Here is a 20,506-nt window from a genome sequence, read left to right on the forward strand (position 1 = left end):
TTACAAAGAATAAGTCCTGGGGGTGGGGGGTCGATTTGCTCGACTAAAGGCGGTGCTCCAGCATGGCCACAGTCAAAATGACTGAAACCAAGTAAAAGAGTAGAGTAAGACTGATAATTGCAAGTACAGGGAATAAATGAAAACAGCTCAGCTAAGAATCGAACTTGTATTTGTACGACGCGTGCATCACCATCGACGGTGTGTATAGCAAGGTCAGACAATAAGCATGTATGCTCGTGAGAGATATTTTTTTACAGACTCAATACTGTTATAGTGTCAGCCAACGACAATGTGTGGAGGCGTTATTACAGTAGTAACCTGATCGGTACATAGAAAGCTAAAATAGTATGGTATTCCCCTTAGATATTCGATTCTTATACTCAGTCTCCATCTGTGTCAGTTATGTCAGCCTGCTTATAGACTTCATGCAAGTGAGAATTCAACATGTTCCCACCAGTTTTTCTTCTTTTTTTTGTTTGTTTGTTTGTTTTTTGTTTTTCGAGTCATTTCGTTTTTATATTTATTTATTTATTATTTTTTGTCTTCGTATATTGTTTCCATAATACATATCTCGTATCATCACTGCGCATGTTCAACCTTCTCAACTTTGATCAGACGATTAATCACAGATAAATTTATTCATTGCCATTAATATGACCCAATCTCAGTATTACACATGAGAAAAAGCATGAATCATACTCTCCCCCTTATTCTAGCCACACCCCTAACAATATATATATATATATATATACACACACATATGTATGTATATATGTATGTATACACGGTCCTTTGTGTCTGGCCAAGAGAAATCATAATAATGATGTGTTTTACTTCTTGTACACCACTAATACTCTTGGGAACGTTATGACTATCACAGTATCTCAGTTTCCTTCATCTAAAAAATATGACTTAATGATTTAGCAACAGAAATCAATTTTGTAATCTCAGCTTTTCTTTTCTTACGCTGCTATCGCCCTTAAAACAACATGAATGTCTCGACTTCCCAACGAACGTAGCACACAAGGGTAAGCTGCAAACAAAATGAGGAAGCCTCTGCGTAATCTCTCGTAATCTGCTAGAAACAGTAATCGTACCTCCCTTAAATTATTATCTTACTTACATAAGCCCTTCGCTCCCTATGGAGCAGAGGTTATCACTGTTCTGGATTCTAGGTTGTCTTTATCAAGGTCACTTTTGTTTTGTAGGGAGGGAGGGACCCTAATTTGTGTATCTAGGTGTTTTCCTGAGAAAAAGGTCTATCCCTCTTGAGTCTTGAATTTGAATTGTTATCGATGCTGCTATAACTTTACTTTTTTTTCTAGGTAAGGGTGTTGGCCCTATACAAACTCATTTTTACCTCAGGAAAGAGGTTAGTTAGTTAGTTAATTTTTTGGCTCAAAAAGCAAAAAGCAAGGCCATGTAGGGAGATATGGAGTTATGTACAGGGTGGTGTTCATGTAAAGAGTTCAGGCCACTTGTGGTCAAGGGAGACTTTGAACCGAGCGGTCGTCGGCATCTTCACCATCTCGTCCGGCAGCTTATTCCACGGATCCGCAACCCGGACGGAGAAAGCCCCTCTCCTTCGATTGAGATGAAATCGTCGCAGATAGAGCTTTTCGGAATGACCCCGCAGCCGACGCTCTGGAGCAGGAGTGAAGAACAGCTCTTTCGAGAGGTTACACTTTCTGCTTATGATGTTGTGGGCAAGAATGAGATCGCCACGGCGTCGTCGTTTTTCTAGAGAATAAAGGTCGAGCGTCTTCAGCCTTTCTTCGTAAGACAAATTCTTGAGACCAAGAACCCATTCCTATTAATTTGGTTTTTACCCTTTAATCCTTCTAGCATGTGGGGAGCCCTACAGCGAGATTGTTCTCCAATGGCATAGGTCTCAGGATCTTTGAGGCACGTAAGCCCCCACACCGCAACAACTGGACCTTGTGATGGTAAATTACTCTCTACCGTCTATATAAAGAGAAGAACACATGGGATGAAGAAGTCCTAGCTACACTATGTCTGAATAAATGATGAGACGGTTATGATTCAGAGTATCGTTGGTCATAGGTCTTCTTTTTGAGGGATGACCTTGCAACCAATGTGTTGTGTCTTATGCATACCTTTTCTGTTACTATGACTGCAGTTGCCTTGACAGTGACAGAAGAGACAGAATAAATTGTATGACAACAAACGCAATGAAATCCAACAGATCCACTTGCCTCTCCTCTTGTCATCATCCTTACTCCTCTAACTTTGTACAAAACACTATTTAATCTTTATTTCCCTGGAGCTGTAACTTTCAATTCTATTCCACGTTTACCTTATAATTCTTGGTAGAAGCAAATGTGCGTTGTGGCATTTGTTCGTTTCTTATTGTTGACAGTCATTGAGACTACAAGTGACAATTTATTTTAATTTCTCATTCATTTTATTTCTCTAATCAGATTATTAAAATCATTGTAATTTATGGCTGGTTTTTACACATACGTTTATCTTTATTCTCACACGTACTGTTCTGACTGTAACAGACGAGAGTATTGGATACTGGCTAAGCTGGCGCGTGAATTATTAGTTCAATTCCCCTGCAAGCATTTCGTTGTGTTCTCAGAGAGACCACTCAGTCCTACATGTCTCCAATCATCGTCTAAGTTAAAAGATAATTTACCAGAACGGTTCTAGAATAGAGATTTTATCGTTCATCTTGTTAACGCTACATACAAGGGTCGGCTGAAAAGTTCATAGGGTGACCAAGATACTCTGTGACCAACCGAGTTTTATTTTTCAACATGGTTACCCCGTACGGTCCATACACTTCTTCCATTGCTGTTGCAGTGCTTGGATCCCATTGGTGAAGAAGCGTTGGTCAAAAAAGTCATCATCATTGCGATACTGGTTCCCAGCCAAGTATTCTTTTTCATGTTGAGGAACAGGTGATTGTCAGATGGGGGCCAAATCAGAAGAATAAGGAGTCTGATCAACCAGTCCAAAGCCACAGTTACGTACAGCAGCCATTTAAACCAAGGGCTTGCGTGTTGGAGCATGAAACAAGACCTCTTTCGTCAGTTTTCCCGAGTGTTTGGTCTTGATAATTTTTTGCAACTGCCTCAGCAAGTTGGTATAGTACTCTCCATTGATGGTGTGACCCTTTTGAAAATAGTCAATGCTTTTTTGCATTCCAAAGAAATCCCTGCCGATAAAACAATCTTGGCCTTCTTTGGAGCAGGTGAGGAGGGAGTTGTCTCTTTGTCTCTGGCACAAAGTGATGAACCCAGCACTCATCCTAGATTAGGAAACATTCAAGGAAACCAGCTGGGTGTGTCTCAAACAACGTCAGATTTTACCGTGATACGATCAACCTGGTACGCTTTTGATCAGGTGTCAGAAGACGTGACAGCCACTGAGCAGAAACCTTTTTTCATGCTAAATTCATTGCGCAGGGTATTCTCAACTCTCTCACGAGATACGCTAATAGCATTGGCTATTTGATTTATAGTCAATCGCCTGTCATCCACCACCATGTAGTGAACATGATCAATATTTTCCTCGGTGGTGGCGGTTTCAGGACGGCCAGACCTTAGATCGTCTTCAAGACTCTCCATTCTACTCCTAAATTCAGTTGCCCACTTTTTCACTGTTGATATAAAGCTGGAGCTTCACCGCCTAAGGTCGCAGCCATGTCAGCATGAATGTTATTGGGAGTTAAACCCTTTTTCTACATGTACTTGATAGTACGACGATGCCAAATTTTGTCCATTTTCAAGAGAAGTTGCTATTTGTTACTTTTGAAGTCTTCTTTGAAGAGTCAGATATCAGTTTGCCTGGAAAGAAACAATGCTATTATTGTTAAGAAGAATTAAAATTAATGCTTGCATTTCATCGCTCTGACATCAATCCTTCATAGTCAGCCTATGAACTTTCCAGTTTACTCTCGTATGAGCACTGATCTTGTGGTGAGTTGGTGAAGCGATTAATTTAGTTTCACGGTTAACTTATACAAGTATCGTAAACATTGGAGTAAGCTCTCGGTATGCTGTTAAATCTTATGAAACTGGAGGTTGATTTCCGGTTAACATATTTTTCACTTCACTTACTTTCCTAGTTACAATGATATTCTAGGTTAGTCGTTCTTAATCTCGAGACTGCTGAAATTCTCCTTATTGGCATATCCTCTCATACATCATAGGAAATACGAAATCCTCGATGGGGGATCCAACTACTGCTTAAGACTAAATTACTTGTTTGTAATTAAAACATGTTCTGCCAGTCATAAATAGAAAGAGCTTGTAGTGTAAGTACATGATTTAGGTTTCTGTGGGGTTATCACAATATCTATGAAAGACAGTTTTTTCCCTATGACCATTTCTGAATGGGGGATTATGAGAACTAAAACCTTCAGACTATAAGTAGAGGTTTGCAAGGTTTGTTTGATGTCAGGCTTGACACAGAGAGAGAGAGAGTGTGTATGTGTGTGTGTATGTATGTGTGTGTGTGTGTGTGTGTGTGTGTGTGTGTGTGTGTGTGTGTGTGTGTGTGTGTGTGTGTGTGTGTGTGTGTGTATGCCTGTGAAGCTTCTTTGCATTCCAAAAAATTCCCTGCCGATAAAACAATCTTGGCTTTCTTTGGAGCAGGCGAGGAAGGGGTTGTCTCTTTGTCTCCAGCACAAAGTGATGAAACCCCTCTCTTCGCTGATTAAAGGCTAAAAATAAAACAAAAAAAGCTTGTTTTGTAGTACATATGCTACTACATTTTCTTAAATTTATACTACTTAAAAATCCTATTGAATATCATATTAAATTAATTCGCTTCAGAAATTAAACTGACGTACAAGCCTTCCTCGTAAGTTTTAGCGGATATATGCTTATAAGCACCTCTATACTTTTTTCAAGGAATTTTCTTCTGGTTTCTGTTTCATTTGTAGTAATTTATGATTCTACTAATAAATAAATAATAAATAAATAAACTTGGTTGTAGGGTGAGGATTTAGAGCTGGAATTTATTGTTAGGATAGAAACAAATAAAAGAGTAAGTAAAAAGTTATACTCGGAACGTTTATAGCACAACCCTGTCTATATTTTTTAATTTGAACAACGAAATTTTTATTTTACGGCACTTTGTAACACGATGCGCAGCATTTGAAAAATTCGTACTACATTTTTTTATGAAATTTATTTGATAACCCTGCAATAATTCACTAGAATTTCCTAGGTATTCGTCAAGTGGATATCTTTATTTTCCTTCTGTCATTTGATATTTTCTTTGTTAGATAACGAAATTTAATGAATTCGTATGGTTGTATAAATTTTCGATGCTTATAAATCCGGGCAACACTGTATATTATAGCAACGAGTTGTGTGTGTGTGTGTGTGTGTGTGTGGTGTGTGTGTGTGTGTGTGCGTGCGTGCGTGTGTGTGTGTGTGTGTGTGTACATACACGTGTGCATATTTATGTCTGTGTATCTCTGTGTGTGTATGCGCGCACGTGTGTGTGTGTGTGTGTGTGTGTAGAATAATTATTATTCCTACATGGATTCCAGCTTGACGGAATCACACAAAAGATATGTATTTCTAGGAATGCATCTTTATTACAAAAACTCAGGTATGATACGCACCCCCAAAGTTCAACTGATGAACCAATCGGTTTCTCCAGCTTTCTGTTTGAAAGTCGTCTCACATAATTTTCACGGCTGGTGAACTGACGTAACGGATTCATAGAACCACGGGAGTAACTTTTGGATAAACAGACGAAGTACAAACTATTCAACATAAACAACACAACACAATGCATGAATCTACCTTTCAGTTATGGTGTAGATTACAGGTAGATTCATCTATTACATGAAATCATCACGAATGAAACTCCCTCTACAAATCACTCATGTGCCCACAATTTGCATACACAATACTGTATCCAATATTCGAATACTTGTCCAACATATTGTACATTACAGGAGGCGGCGAGCTGGCAGAAACGTTAGCACGCCGGGCGAAATGCGTAGCCGTATTTCGTCTGCCGCTACGTTCTGAGTTCAAATTCCGCCGAGGTCGACTTTGCCTTTCATCCTTTCGGGGTCAGTAAATTAAGTACCAGTTACGCACTAGGGTCGATATAATCGACTTAACCCGTTTGTCTGTCCTTGTTTGTCCCCTCTGTGTTTAGCCCCTTGTGAGTAGTAAAGAAATAAAAATAGGCATTTCATCTGCCGTTACGTACTGAGTTCAAATTTCGCCGAGGTCGACTTTGTCTTTCATCCTTTCGGGGTCGATAAATTAAGTACCAGTTATGTACTGTGGTCGATGTAATCGACTTAATCCTTTGGTTTGTCCTTGTTTGTCCCCTCCATGTTTGGCCCCATGTGGGCAATAAAGAAATTGAATTGTTAGCACGCCGGTCAAAATGCCTAGCGGCATTTCGTCCGTCTTTACGTACTGAGTTCAAATTCCGCCGAGTTCAACTTTCATCCTTTCGAGGGTCGATGAAATAAGTACCAATTGATCACTAGGATAGATGTAATCGACTTATCCGCACTACCATCCCGATATTGCTGGCCTTGCGTCAAAATTTGAAACCAATATATTGTACATTACACAAAAAGGCAATAAAGGCTGAAAACAAAGAAAAAGGGTTTTCGGTCTCCTTTGTTTGGGTTTTTGACCTCTTCTATTTCATTTGGACGATCATAGAAATCTCAACACGTGACAAACCATCCAGTTATGGGTTAGGCACAGATACAAGTCTATTCTTGCCAGATGCGCCAGTGTGAGTGAATACATACATATTGGATATAGACTATCCTGCAGACACCAAACCATTCTCACCAGATACACCTACGAGTTTATCACATGCATACATTGACTCACCAACTGACACGATCTCGTCTTCACCAGGTACACCAACGGGTTCAGAGGGGAAATCTTTTGTTTAATTTGACCTAGATTGGTTACGAGAAATATAAACCGCGATAACAAATAAATTTATTTCTTTACTACCCACAAGGGGCTAAACACAGAGAGGACAAACAAGGACAAACAAACGGATTAAGTCGATTATATCGACACCGGTGCGTAACTGGCACTTAATTTATCGACCCCGAAAGGATGAAAGACAAAGTCGACCTCGGCGGAATTTGAACTCAGAACGTAACGGCAGATGAAATACGGCTACGCATTTCGCCCGGCGTGCTAACGATTCTGCCAGCTCGCCGCCTTAAAACGCGATAACAAATACATTTCTCCTCTTTGGTTACTCGGCGTCTACCAAAAGCACATCTATCTTTCTTCCTTCTTCTTTCTGTCCGGTGCCGATGGAGAAGAAAGCGCCTTTATGCGTGGAATTATAAGCTACTTATACTCTCTACTTACCTCGACTTTATTGCTCTGTCTCCCTTTAGTAGTCACACACAAATTAGTTTACTAGCTACACAATGGATTCCATATCAACAAATAACTTGTATACTAACTACAAGTTATTTTCCGTATTGTAACAACCATCATAACAATCATATAAGTGACTGTCTTAATCAATTTATATTGTTCTTCTTCAATCATTTATTCGATGCATATCGCAATACATAACAGTTATACTTGGTGACTATCATATATACGTTACACATTCATGCCTGATCTAAATCTAGAACTGCTAGTAATACATGAACAGTTATCGAATATATAGATGACGATATCTATTTTATACCATCCTCTTTCTAGTCCAGCAAGGAGAGATTTAACACTGTGAATATTAATACTGGGTACCTCATCGAACTTTGACCTGAAAGAAGCAAGTGTAATTTTCGACAGTATCCGTTTGCCAGTGACAGAGCAAACAGTCTGCTGCTTTAGCATGAGTTCGTCTTACACTTTCCGTTCGTTGATCTTAACAATTTCATTCCACAAATATTTAGCATCTCGCACACTACCAGTGCAGATTTCTTTCATAATTGTATCTATTTCTACCGCTTGATTATTTCCTTTTCCTCATCAAGGTTGTTACTGTTCACCTATGTTACTATTCACCTGTTTTTAGGAGTTTCATGATGCAGACTTTCTAACAAAAGAATTATATTGGTGATATTGGCACACGAACACATGAGGCATTTGAAAAGAGAACAAATTGTGATCTGGTTGTAGTTCGACAAACTTCGACTTTCGACAGATATATTTGAGTACTGATGCTAAAGAGTTGATTGTCTGGGATATCGTGACAGACGACATTTTGTTCTTCTTTTTACAGCTGACAAGGAGCCCCAAGAACCTTTGTATTTGGGGGTTCCTGGTTACCAAACAATCACACTGCGAAATGGAATCATTTAGGTGGAAATTTATAATGCAATCGACATTTTATGAAGGTGAACCACATGACAATGGGAGCTAAATATAGACGAAAGGGTTGTATACTGCGCAACAAGAATTTGCAAAAAAATTGCGATTCCTTTCTGCTTTTAGGAAGCTCTCAGGGCATTCTTGTCTTCGCCTCACCGGCAGTTACGGTACACACTTAAGCAGAATATACAGCAGTGTCTCCGTCTTCTTGGGCAACAAGTAAACTATGTCGGTATTTGCCCGTCGATAGTTTAGAGTGTTTTCGTAATTCTTTGAGCTGGTTCTCTGTCATTTCAAACGGGTTGTAGACTTCTGTGAACGTTCCGTTGCTTTATATACTTCATAATTGTTGCAGTTGCCTTTGAACCGCACTCTTCTTTCCCGCAACCGTTAGGTTACTGTTTTCATAATGTTCAGTCCAAATGTTAATAGGAAAATGAATGGATAATAAATATTTCGTTGAATAATGAATATGACATATAATATGATACTTCAAATTGATTTAAACGGAACAAAAGACCCTGGAAAAGAGAAACGCTAGTGCGAGAATCACATGGAATTGTGATTACATCATGGCCGGTGCTCGAGACCGTTGGCGAGAATATTCTCTTTTTCTTTTTGTTTTAGTAAGGATGGTCAATTCTATGATTGGTTACTAATAGTGATGCAAATATATTTTTAAAGGCCGCGTATCTTTTCGATATGCGCTGTAACCGAATCACAAAATTCAGCAACAAAATTGTCGAGTTTCAGCTCTTGTATAGCAATTAATCTAAAGTAAAACATTGCGGTTACGATCCCGATATAGTCTCTATATATATAAAGCTGAAGTTGTCTGTGTATGGCAGGTTTGGTAGCCTTCAACTAACACTATCTCCTCCGAGACCCTGCGGCGTAAGTTGACCAAAATTGAGAGTATGATAGAAGAAGGCTTGCTCTTCATTCTGTAGAAGATAAAATTCAAATCGGACCATGTTAAAACCAAAAATTATTTACATCAAAAAGGTGCTTTTTTATCTATGTAAATCCCTATTTTTTACGATTTTTTGACTGCTGTGTCGCCATTTTCGGTGTATTTCAACCAGAAACATGTTCACTTAAAGAGGATAACAAGCTACATAATGCAAAATTTTTACTTTTCAAAAATTCCAATTCTAAAGGGTCGAAAAGAAAACAAACCCGAGCAACGCCGGGCTATACTGCTAGTGTTATCATAAAGTCCAAAGCAAAAGCAAACGCAATCGTTATCGTTGAAAAACATTTTTTAAAAAAACATTCAATTTGATATCTAATAGAAATGAAAAACTAATTCTGCTGCCGTCAGGACAATTTTTTTCTTTCATCGCTTTTTTCATCATGTCATGCAAGAACTGGCTCCAACATAACTGTTGTTAAGAGGGTTTTATTAAAGTGCCTTTATATGTTACATGTCACATTGTCACAAAGTAGTAACCAGAAACTTTCAGGTTTTTTTTAATGAATGAACAAATCTGATATTTTATCGAGAAAGTGATTATAAAAACAAATTTCAAGCCAATTCCCACAGAAAGGAATTTCTACTTGATAAAAATATACAGTGCATGTCGAAATAATGTGTGCGTGCTCGCACGCGTGAGTATGTGTGCTTGAGTGTGGGGCAGAAACAGATTTATGGTTATGCAAAAACGTATGAAAATGAATATCATACAAAAATGTTAATGCATTCAGAAAATAACAAAAGTCCACACGACTGAATTAGAAAAAATATCAACGAATTATAATTGTACGTAAAGTTCAGTTCGGAATGTCAGGATGAGACTCAGCTAATTATAACCTAGTAATATATACAGAAACGAAAATACCAGAAAATAATATTTAATAAGTATGTAGAAGATATGACTGTATGTTGTAAGAGTATATTTCTGCAACAGGGTTATATCATCTGATGTGGATTCGCCCGATAAAGTAAATAAATTTTGCAAATGTGTGAGCAACGAGGGGTTTTTTATGACATCAAGGAGGCTCGGATGAAAGATAGTGTTCCTCCTTTGAAGGGCACCTAGATTAAGAACGTGTTTCATGCAGCTAATTAGTTTTAAATGGTGATAAAAAACAATCATTTGACATGCAGAATACCAGCTGTGATGAGCCTGCTTTGATGTACATTTGTCAGAGAATTGAAAATCCAATAAGTGGCGCGGTTTACGAAAGAAAACAGCTTTTCTCAGCTACCTTTTTCTTGTCAAATTTTCGACAAATTGAAAATTCATTACACCACATTCACACACACACACACACTCACACACGCACACACACACACACACACACACACACACACACACATGTATGTGTGCGCATCGGGTTCAGTCCCACCTCGTGACACCTTGAGCAAGTGTTTTCTACTATAGTCTCGGGCCGACTAAAGCCTTGTGAATGATTTGGTAGACGGAAACTAGAAGAAACCCGTCGTATATTCTGTGCGTGTGTGTGTGTGTGTGTGTGTTTGTCTCCCACCATCGCTGTTAGTTTGTTTACGTCCCCGTAACTTAGCGTTTCGGCAAAAGACACCGATAGAATAAGTACCATTCGATTAAAAACATTCTTCAAGGCGGTATCGCAACATAGCCGCAGTTTAATGACTGAAACAAGAAAAAGATTATATATATATATATACATGGTGGAATTTTCTGCCGTACACATTAACGTGGACTTTTAGTGGCGACATAGTTAATTATAATTAATGTTAAACATGAAAGGAGATAATTAGAAGAGTATATTCTAAAATTGAATATAATCTAATTAAAGATATTTAGATGGCTTTGGAGTGAATTAGAAAATTATTAATGAATGATAAGCCCTAAAATGAAAGTCCAGGAGAAATGGTTTATCAAGAAATTTTGTAGGATGCTAGAACTTCAGTAAAAACTTCAGGACATTTCCACAGGCTCCAAAACACTCTAAACTGGTGTCCAAATAATCTTTAGGGTCTGTTCTAGAGTACAATATGGTAGCCTTCTCTGCTTATATAATGAGCAACTAGTAAGTTCATTGTTGTACAGTCTGCTTGTTTCTCTAATTCTCGACTTAACTGTGAAATCTGTCTTGTTAAGTAGTAATAGATATTTCGATAAAGACGTGAATGGATTTTTTTCTCTTTATCTCTAAAGAGGGCAACAGGATTAGAGCATCTTCGTTTGAATGTTTCTTTAGTCTTTCCTATGTTTCGGTTTTTCTTGTTCTTGACATAGGAAGTTACTTCCACTTCATATAGTATTGCTTTGGTGTCGCCAGCTAGTTAAATGGGTGTATATTTTTGTTCCTACTAGTGCACTCATCAACTATAGATGTCGTAAGTCTACTTGCTAAGATGCTTTTAATGCTAAGGATGCTACTATATGTCACTTTAAGCATTTTTTATTTAAGATTATCTTTTTACAATGGTGACTTAGAAAATGCTTATCTACCAGTTCAAAGAATCTTTTGCTTACCTTAGCTCTTACGTCTAAAACAAAGAATGGTAAATTAGATAACATTGTGGAATCTATTTAGATATATGCGGGACGTGAACATCTGCAATCATTTAATCATATCTTTTAAACCACGTTTGGTTAAGGTGCTATTATAACGGAGCACTGTTCTATCAACAAACTCTTTACAAAAGGGGAGGTTAGAGATTATTATTTTAATGTTATGGATTAAGTTTTTAAACTTCTGGGTCTCTGTTGGTACACCTCAGAGTTTTGGAGTGTTTGTTGAAGGCTTATAATGTATTAGTGTCTAAATCTAAGGTTACATCGAAGAAGCTAGTTGTTTTAGGAGTTGCTATTGACTGGGATTCTTAATCCTATCTCGTCTAAAATGGTAATTAGATCTTTCCTAAACTTATCTAAGACGTGTTTGCTGACGTGAGTAGATACGGCTGAAGCACCATCACGATAAAGACTAACATTGGGGCTAATGAATTTTTCTTTCGGGGTCTAGAATGTGTTGGCTGACGAGATCGCATACGTCTGCGCTTACTTTGATATTGCCTATAATTTTAAATTTCTTCATTCACTCAGCTTTTATCAAATAGCAACGTTTTCTTTATTTGACTGGTTTTATGTCTATGAAATATATATATACGTATGTATGTATGTATGTATGTATGTATGCACGTATGTATGTACCTATGTATGTATGTATGCATGCATGCATGCATGTATGTATGCATGTATGTATGCATGCATACATGTATTCGTATATGCATGTATGAATGCAAGGATGCGTGTATGTGTGCATCTATGTATGTATGTATGTATGTATGTATGTATGTACGTACAAGGTGCATTCCAGAAGTTTTCGGATTTTTCAGGAGAAGAATTTTCTCATTTCAAAGCGATACAAAACTCTAATTTCCTTTAAAGTAGGATCCTCTGACTTCAATACACTTGTTGTAGTGGTCCAGCCACTTCGTGAAGGCCTATGCAAGTCCTTCAAACTGAAGATGTCCAAGAACCTTGAAACAGACTCCTTCATCTTCAAACGACAGTCCTTGAGGTTCCCCTTCAGCTTTAGCAACAACCAAAAGTTATAGGGAGCAAAGTTTGGTCTATAGGGTGAATGAGGGACAATTTTGATGCCCATCTCTGTCAAGTAGTTGGTTACCAAGATGCTTGTCACTGAACACCCTGGGAACAAACTTTGCACAAATTTAGCGTAAGTTCAGATCTTCATGAATAATTCTGTGACTGTTACCACACCAACTCCAAAATGTACGCTTACTGCATTTGTAGACACACGATGGTCTTCATCCAGAAAATTGTGAATTTTCTCAACCAGCTCTTATGTTCTGACGTCCCTCTCCCTTTCACACCTCTCATCGTCTCTCACCTCCACTCTACCATCCTTCAATTTCTTGTGCCAATGAGAAAGCTAATTCATATCTCCAGAAAGCACCTGCAACGGGTTCGACACTTAGCCACCCGAATGGACTCAGGCTTGTCTAAGCTTGCATATCAGGAACGTCTCCAACGGCTGGCACCTTCACTCGAACAACGGAGGATGCGGGGAGATCTCATCCTGGCTTTCGACATCTTCAACGGCAATGTAAACCTACCATTTGCGGAGTTTTTCATCCCTGCGCCGAATAGAGGTCTTCGTGGGCATGATCGCAAACTCTATCCCCGACACTTTCGGCTCAAGAGTCTGAAGCATTTCCTAAGTTTCGGTAGCGTTTTTGCCCAGTTTAGCATAAAATTTTATTGCATTGCAGACTTTCAAACATCCTGAGCGCATTCTACATGCTCGTCAACTGTGACAAAAAGTGTCTAGTAGGTTGTTTTAGTGCTGTTGCAGTCGTCTCCTTCAATCTAGAATAACAAAAATGGTAACGATATACTAAAAGTACAATAATCTGGGACAGTCATAATTGCCTCTTTTAAAATAAAGTCTCAAGTGTCTAGAATACACTTCGTATGTAAAGCAGACTATGATAAAGAAAAATTTAATTTACGTAAAAGAGCGCAAAAAATACAAATTTCCAGCCGAGATAATTTGGCGTGTGCAGAAGTGTCTCACATTTTTAAAGTAGGTTGAGAAACATCTACCAAGTTAGATTATGCCTGTAATTAGCAGGCAAAGACTCCTTCTAGAAATGTTTCAAATCTAAAATCAACATGCAAAGAAATAAATCAGTTCACTGAAATTTTCGAAAATACACTAAATGCTGTATAGGAGTAGAAGTGATCCGTGGTATTATCTCTTGGTTCATATTACTGATCGTCAAAATCAATACCACTACATTCGAGAGAGAGAGAGAGAGAGAGAGAGAGAGCGACGGACGAACGAATTGATCGATCGATTGATTGATTGATTGATTGATTGAATGAGTGATTAATTTTAATTTTGCCGAATAGAATATGCTTGAATGAGGAGATATAATATAGCCGAATCATACCGGTAGCTTTAACTAGTTGTCTTAAATTCATTCCTATATTGCCAAATTCACTCCAATATTGCATTCTTTAAATATTTTCCAAAACTTCCAACCAACTGATTTTATTGGAGCATGTCGTTCATATCGGCTTAATTTTAGATTTCAGACACCACTTGTAATTTTTTGTTTACTTTACTAATTATTTAGATAGTATCACTTAATTTTAAATGTTCAACTATATTACATATGTGAGCCCCTTCCTATATGTATATAGCGTGCAGAAAACTCCTCTGGGATATTTTCTTTCTGCCATATTGTTCATATAGACATGTAGTCGCACACTTATAAATATGCTCTGTGGTTTTCTGTAATGTTCTTGCTTTCCTTGAAAACATTGGTAACGTATGTGCAGAAAGAATTTCAAGAGGGAATCGAAATGAGGCTGTGGTCTCGGTTCAGCGGGAACTTTCCCACCTACATGGCATTTATTTTCAGTAATTACTTTTCCAGTTCTTCCTGTGGTACTTATCATAATTTCCCCCGCTACCTCAAATATGTGATATTGTGCCTGTATTAACAATCCTTATTAAAACTTCGTCAGTCTAACTCGTAATCTAGTTCATATATCTTATTAAATTTATAACCCTACACCATTAAATCATTTAAAAAAAGAAGTTTCACGTTTCATCGTCGTCTCCGTTGTATTTATATATTTGCTTATTTATTTTTCTTAACCAGCATCAATTTCGATACACCGATCCAACAGATACTTGGGGACGACTTCTTGCTGTCAGACAAATATCGCAGCAAACATGTGACTCTAAGAGACATCCTCAACCAGAAGACAGGAATAAGTAACATGGAAGCCATTTCCCAAATGAATTCCATCAAAACAGAAGATATGATGGGGTACGTAATTCTTCAGTTTTATAGTTGTTGTTTTTTGTTTTTTTTTGTTTTTTGAGATATTTCAATACTTTATATGGCAGTGACGTGGTAAAGTCGGTAGAGCGTTATACAGAATGCCTTGAAGTATTTTGTTATGGACCTTTGCATTCGGAGTTCAAATATTGCATAAGTCTACTTTCCATTTTCCTGGGCTCGATTAAAAAAAAATGCCAGACAAGTATTGGGTCGAATTATAGTCGTAGAACGTATCCTCTATGTCAGTCATGGGCAAACTAGGGCTCACAGGACTTTCTGAATGACATCCCAACCGAAAAATTGCCTTGCATTTTTTTTTTTAGTAGTACGGCTCGCCTGACAACGAGCAAAGTCTCATGGGACCCGCTTCTCGTAAAAGGTTGCCCGTGCTTGCTCTACGTCAGTGGTTTTCAACCAGGGTTCCGCCAGTACAGTCCAGGGGTTCCGCAAGAAGTTACAAAACTGCTAAAATCGGCAGTAATTTTTAATTCTCCTGTGCAGATATGTGTGCATAAGACTATTAAATTATTGCACAGGGGTTCCTCGAGCCAGTGGAAGGTTTCCTTGGGGTTCCGCTCCAGCAAAAGGTTTGTAAAGCACTGCTCTACGTGAATGAAATTATAATAGAACACAAATCAAGAAGGCTATATTTTATATGGTGAGGGAAGCTACAGATCGGTACATCATCGAGGCAAAGACTCTGCTGTATTATGACGTTCCGATCTGAGATCCTTGTGGGATCAACTTGATCATATCAAAAACAGGGTTCTTCAAGTTATTCATTCGATTAATGTACCAGTAGTTGAGTAGACACTTGAACTATTAATGTCATTTTCGGGGAGAATAAACATGATAGAGTGTGAGAAAGCTAACCCATTGATTTCCAAATACAGCTCATTTGAGGGGATTACGCGCAGTTTCTGTCTATCAGCATAACGTTGTGCAAAAGATATTTCTCCAAGATGTAATGCAATGGACTCAAGCCCTGAATCGCATGACTACGAAAATCACTCATCCAGACTAACTTCCGCGTACTCTCTTTATGCTCATGTTAAATGCATGAAGATCACAGCATCCACTTAAGCTTCTACGCCATCCACCTCCACGTTTCACTTCTATAAAAATATATATTTTTGTGACTGGGTAAGATGTTCCAGCTTTCTTGTGATGGTGATGAGTGACACCGCAAAGCAAGATGGAATCGCCCAACACGCAGAGACGTCTCAAGTCAAAACCATCTCGCTTTACTTACTTTACAAATACCCTTGGGAAGGGAATGACTATCATAATTACCTATATGATCCTCTAATAAAATGCTTAGACAAGAGACCAACATATTCTGTGACGGGTGCCAAAGGAATATTAGGTTTCTTTTCAAAAGATATAATTTCAAACTAAAGTATGCGTGTGTACGTGTTTGAGAGAGAGTGAGAGAGAGAGAGAGAAACGCAAAAGACAGTAAAAGTAGTAAATACTACACTATTTATGTGTGTGTGTGTGTGTGTGTGTGTGTGTGTGTGTGTGTGCAGAAATATAAATATACTAGCATTACGACCCTCTTTCCCGGGTCATAGTGCTAGTGCATGTATATATGTGTATATATATGTGTACATATTACATGTACATCTATATATATACATCTACACATAAAATACAAAATACAAAGTTATATCTTGATATCACTAGTGATAACAATACTGAAAATATATAACAGACTGGAATTGTATTCCATTTCTGCATGCTAATTTTATTTTTAATTTATTCCCATTCATGTGAAACCACTTATTCAAGTTCAAATCCTTGATGCAATTTTATACCAATTGCTATTTTTACTTTTGTTATGTTACGATTATATTATACTTTAGTTTGATTTTAATTATTACTTACACATATAATTCAATTGTTATTATTATTTTTATTGTTAAAGTGAAAGTATCTGACATAAAATAGAGAAATGTTTTTGTTTCACTTTCAACACGTAATACTGAAATAGTGGAGAAGATATGATATTGCTATGGGATCGCCCTAGGCAAGAAGTTGAACATTTTTTTTTTTGCCGATGACACTCCCCGGACCCTAAGTAAGGCATGTGTAAAATTTGAATGAAATTGGTTGTGCAGTTCTCAAGTTTTAAGGAAACACACAGACAGACAGATACACATTATATATATTCAATATGTGACCGCGTGTGTATCGTTGGCGATTTTTTTTCCTCCTTGGATCTTTCCTTATTCTATGTTTCTGACGAAGAGCTCCACTCGAAACGTTAAATCCTCCTTCTTTCTTTCCTTTCCTGAGCGTTCAATAACACTATACTTGTTCCACATCCTCGCGTTGTTGTGTTTTCTCTTTGTGTTTTCATGTTTGGATTACCTTTATATATAAATGTGTGTGTGTGTGTGTATAAATATATATTTGATGTACACAATCGAAGCAGCATCAAATTATAAATACCATATTTATATCATTCTTAATGTATATGTACCATTGACAATCATGATGCTGTGGTTTTTGTCTGGGAGAAAAATCACCTCACAGACATGTTAAAAAAGTGGAACGAGACAAACTTTGTCCCAGCACCGAGTTTCAGGAACACCAGATGAGTTTCGACTTTCTTGGGTTTGTCAATGACGTATCCCCTGTAGTTACGTACCCAAACCAAAATCTAGACATCACCTCCCATACATAGCGAAGAATGAATAATATATCCACATATATTGCAAAAATCTTGGCGGACTAAATTAAACTGTGTATGCACAAATGAAGCAGTATTGAATTATATATAAAGTCTGTGTATCACATTTAACGTATATAAACCATTGACAGACATATTGTGGTTTTTGCTTGAGAGAAATATATCTTCGTGGACTTATCAGTGATTATATTATTCACTGTTCGCTATATATCGGAGGTGATTTAGGTTAGACATATAACTACAGGATATACGTCATTGACAAGCTCCAAGAAGGGCGAAGCACAGCTGGCGTTTGCGTGATTCGCTGCTTGGACAACGCTCGTCTCGCTCCAATATATATATTGTGTTTTTAATACAAAGCGTCTATGAGGAGATTTGTAGGTATGAATCTCTTCGTTAGAGAAAAAAAACAAGCCACATTACCAAAACATTAAAGCTTTCAATGTCTACATTTGGAATAATACGTGGCAATGGAGAGAAAATTATGTCAAGAGCTGCAGAAGCCACTTTAGATTTTATTTTTTCATAGACCTTATGTGATGTTTAAAATGGAACGGCTCGTGCGTATGTGGAACGAGATCAGAGTCAATGTAATGTGCTAATAAGCACGTTAATATTTTAAGCCAAAAATGTTTATCATTTGCTGATAGAGGAAAGCGGAATCTTTAACGAAAAACTTCTTTTTTTTCTGTAGCTAGTAAAGACTAGTTTGAAAGGTTTAGGAAGCGCTTGAATTTGTCCAACAAATTACTGGTGAATTGCCAGTGCTGATATAGAGACTACTACTGATTATCCAGGGCAGCTGAAAAACATATCGTTAAAGGGTGATATACACGAGAGCAAGTATAGAATGTTGATGAAACTGCACTTGTGTGGACGTCCATGCTCTTTAGAACTTTTATATTACATAAAAATAAAATTAAGACCAGGATTTAAAGCTACCGATAATCATGTGATGCTTCTTCTGGGAAGAAATGCTGATAGTGACATGAAATTGAAGCCTCTCTCGTGTATCACTCCCAAAATCCAATGGCTTTCAAGGGTTATGCAAAATTCAATTTACCTCTGGTTTCACCTTCAGATAAGAAAGTATGGATGACTAAGCCTCTTCGAAGAGTAGTTTAAAAACATTTTTATCCTGCTTGCTTCCCAGCCACATGGTTCAGGGTTCAGTGCCACTGCATGACAAGTGTCTTCTACTATAGACTCAAGCCGACCAAAGCCTTGTGAGTGGATTTGGTTGACGAAAACTGAAAAAATCCTGTCGTGTGTGTGTGTTTGTGTACGAGGGGGCAGCCAAAAGAAACCAGAATTTTGCAATATTATTTTATTCACAGAGCTTTGCATGTTTACACGTTTATCGCCTTCAAAATATTCTCCATTTGAAGTAATGTATCGGTCCAGACGGATTTTCCACTGTTCAAAGCAGCCCTGGAACTCTTGCGAAGTGATACCTCTTAACGCCGTCATCGTTTTTTACTTCACCTCCTCCACATCTGCAAAGCGTTTTCCTTTATGGACTTCTTTCATTCGTGAGAACAAAAACAATGAGCAAAATCAGGTGAATGGGGAGTGTGGGTAAGCATAATTATGCCATTTTTGTTCAAAAACTGTCTCATACACAATGCGATGTTCACAGGCGCATTGTTGTGATGAAACCACCACTCTCCACTTTGCAACAGGTCGTGGCGTAATCTTCTCTCCGCGTCTCACAAACGCTTCAGAACTACTAAGTAAAATGTCTGGTTAACAATTTAACCAAGAGGAACAAATTATGTGCGGATAATTCCTTTCGCATCGATGAAACAAACCAACATCGCCTTGACGTTGGACTTCACTTGACGCACGTTTTGGGGGGCGTGGTGACATTGAATGCTTCCATTGACTTGATTACTGCTTTATTTCCGGGTCGTAGCCGTTGCAGCAGCTTTCGCCACCAGTGATGATCTTCGAAAAAAGGTCCGGATCAACTTCCAACTGTTTTTTTCAGCTCTTGATGGTCCTCCAAAATCAGTTCACGAATTTTCGTAATATTTTCATTCGTTCGGGAAGTCTACAGTCGCCCTGAATGAGTTTGGGCTTCAAGCGACAAGTGACCATTCCTAAAGCATAAAAACCACTCGTAAACTTTGTGTTTTGCTCATGGCAGTGTCCTTGTAAACTGTTTGAAGTATGTCAACTCTTTCGATTGCCATTTTCTCCAGCAGAAAACAATTTCATGGAAGCACTCTGTTCCTGCGTTTCAGCCATAGCAAAAATCGACGAACAGGGGAGAAGGACTGCAAAACAAAGACGCATCACGTGACAGCATGAAATCACTCGACGATGATGCCAGTCGGCAGACTGATGCCTGAGTGTTGCATCAAGTGGCTCCTAGCGGTGAAAGCCTGAACTACAACGGGCTTGTCCCTCAGAGAACATTTCTGGTTACTTTGGGGTACCCCCTCGTGTGTGCGTGTGTGTGTGTGTGTGTTCCTTCATCACCGCTTGTTTTACTTCCCCGTAACTAAGCGGTTCGGCAAAAGTTACCGATAGAATAAGTACTAGGCTGAGGTCGATTCATTCGACTAAAAATTCTTCAAGGCGGTGCCCCAGCATGGCTGCAGTCTAATGACCGAAACAAGTAAAAGATAAAAGATATCAGGCATAATATTTCCAACAAAGCCTAGTTCCTTTTAG

At 38.1% G+C, this 20,506-nt stretch overlaps 1 protein-coding gene across 1 annotated transcript in view; it reads left to right on the forward strand.

Moving 5' to 3' along the window:
- LOC115221601 overlaps positions 1 to 20,506 on the forward strand; it is a 98,320-nt gene that overhangs the window by 41,889 nt on the left and 35,925 nt on the right. Inside the window, exon 2 of the mRNA XM_029791801.2 lies at positions 14,947 to 15,117. Within this exon, the coding sequence (XP_029647661.1) occupies positions 14,947 to 15,117 (171 nt within the window). The remainder of the gene's footprint in view (positions 1 to 14,946; positions 15,118 to 20,506) is intronic.

Source organism: Octopus sinensis, linkage group LG18 (genome assembly GCF_006345805.1).
Source record: "Octopus sinensis linkage group LG18, ASM634580v1, whole genome shotgun sequence".
In the NCBI taxonomy this organism is placed as follows: Eukaryota; Metazoa; Mollusca; class Cephalopoda; order Octopoda; family Octopodidae; genus Octopus; species Octopus sinensis.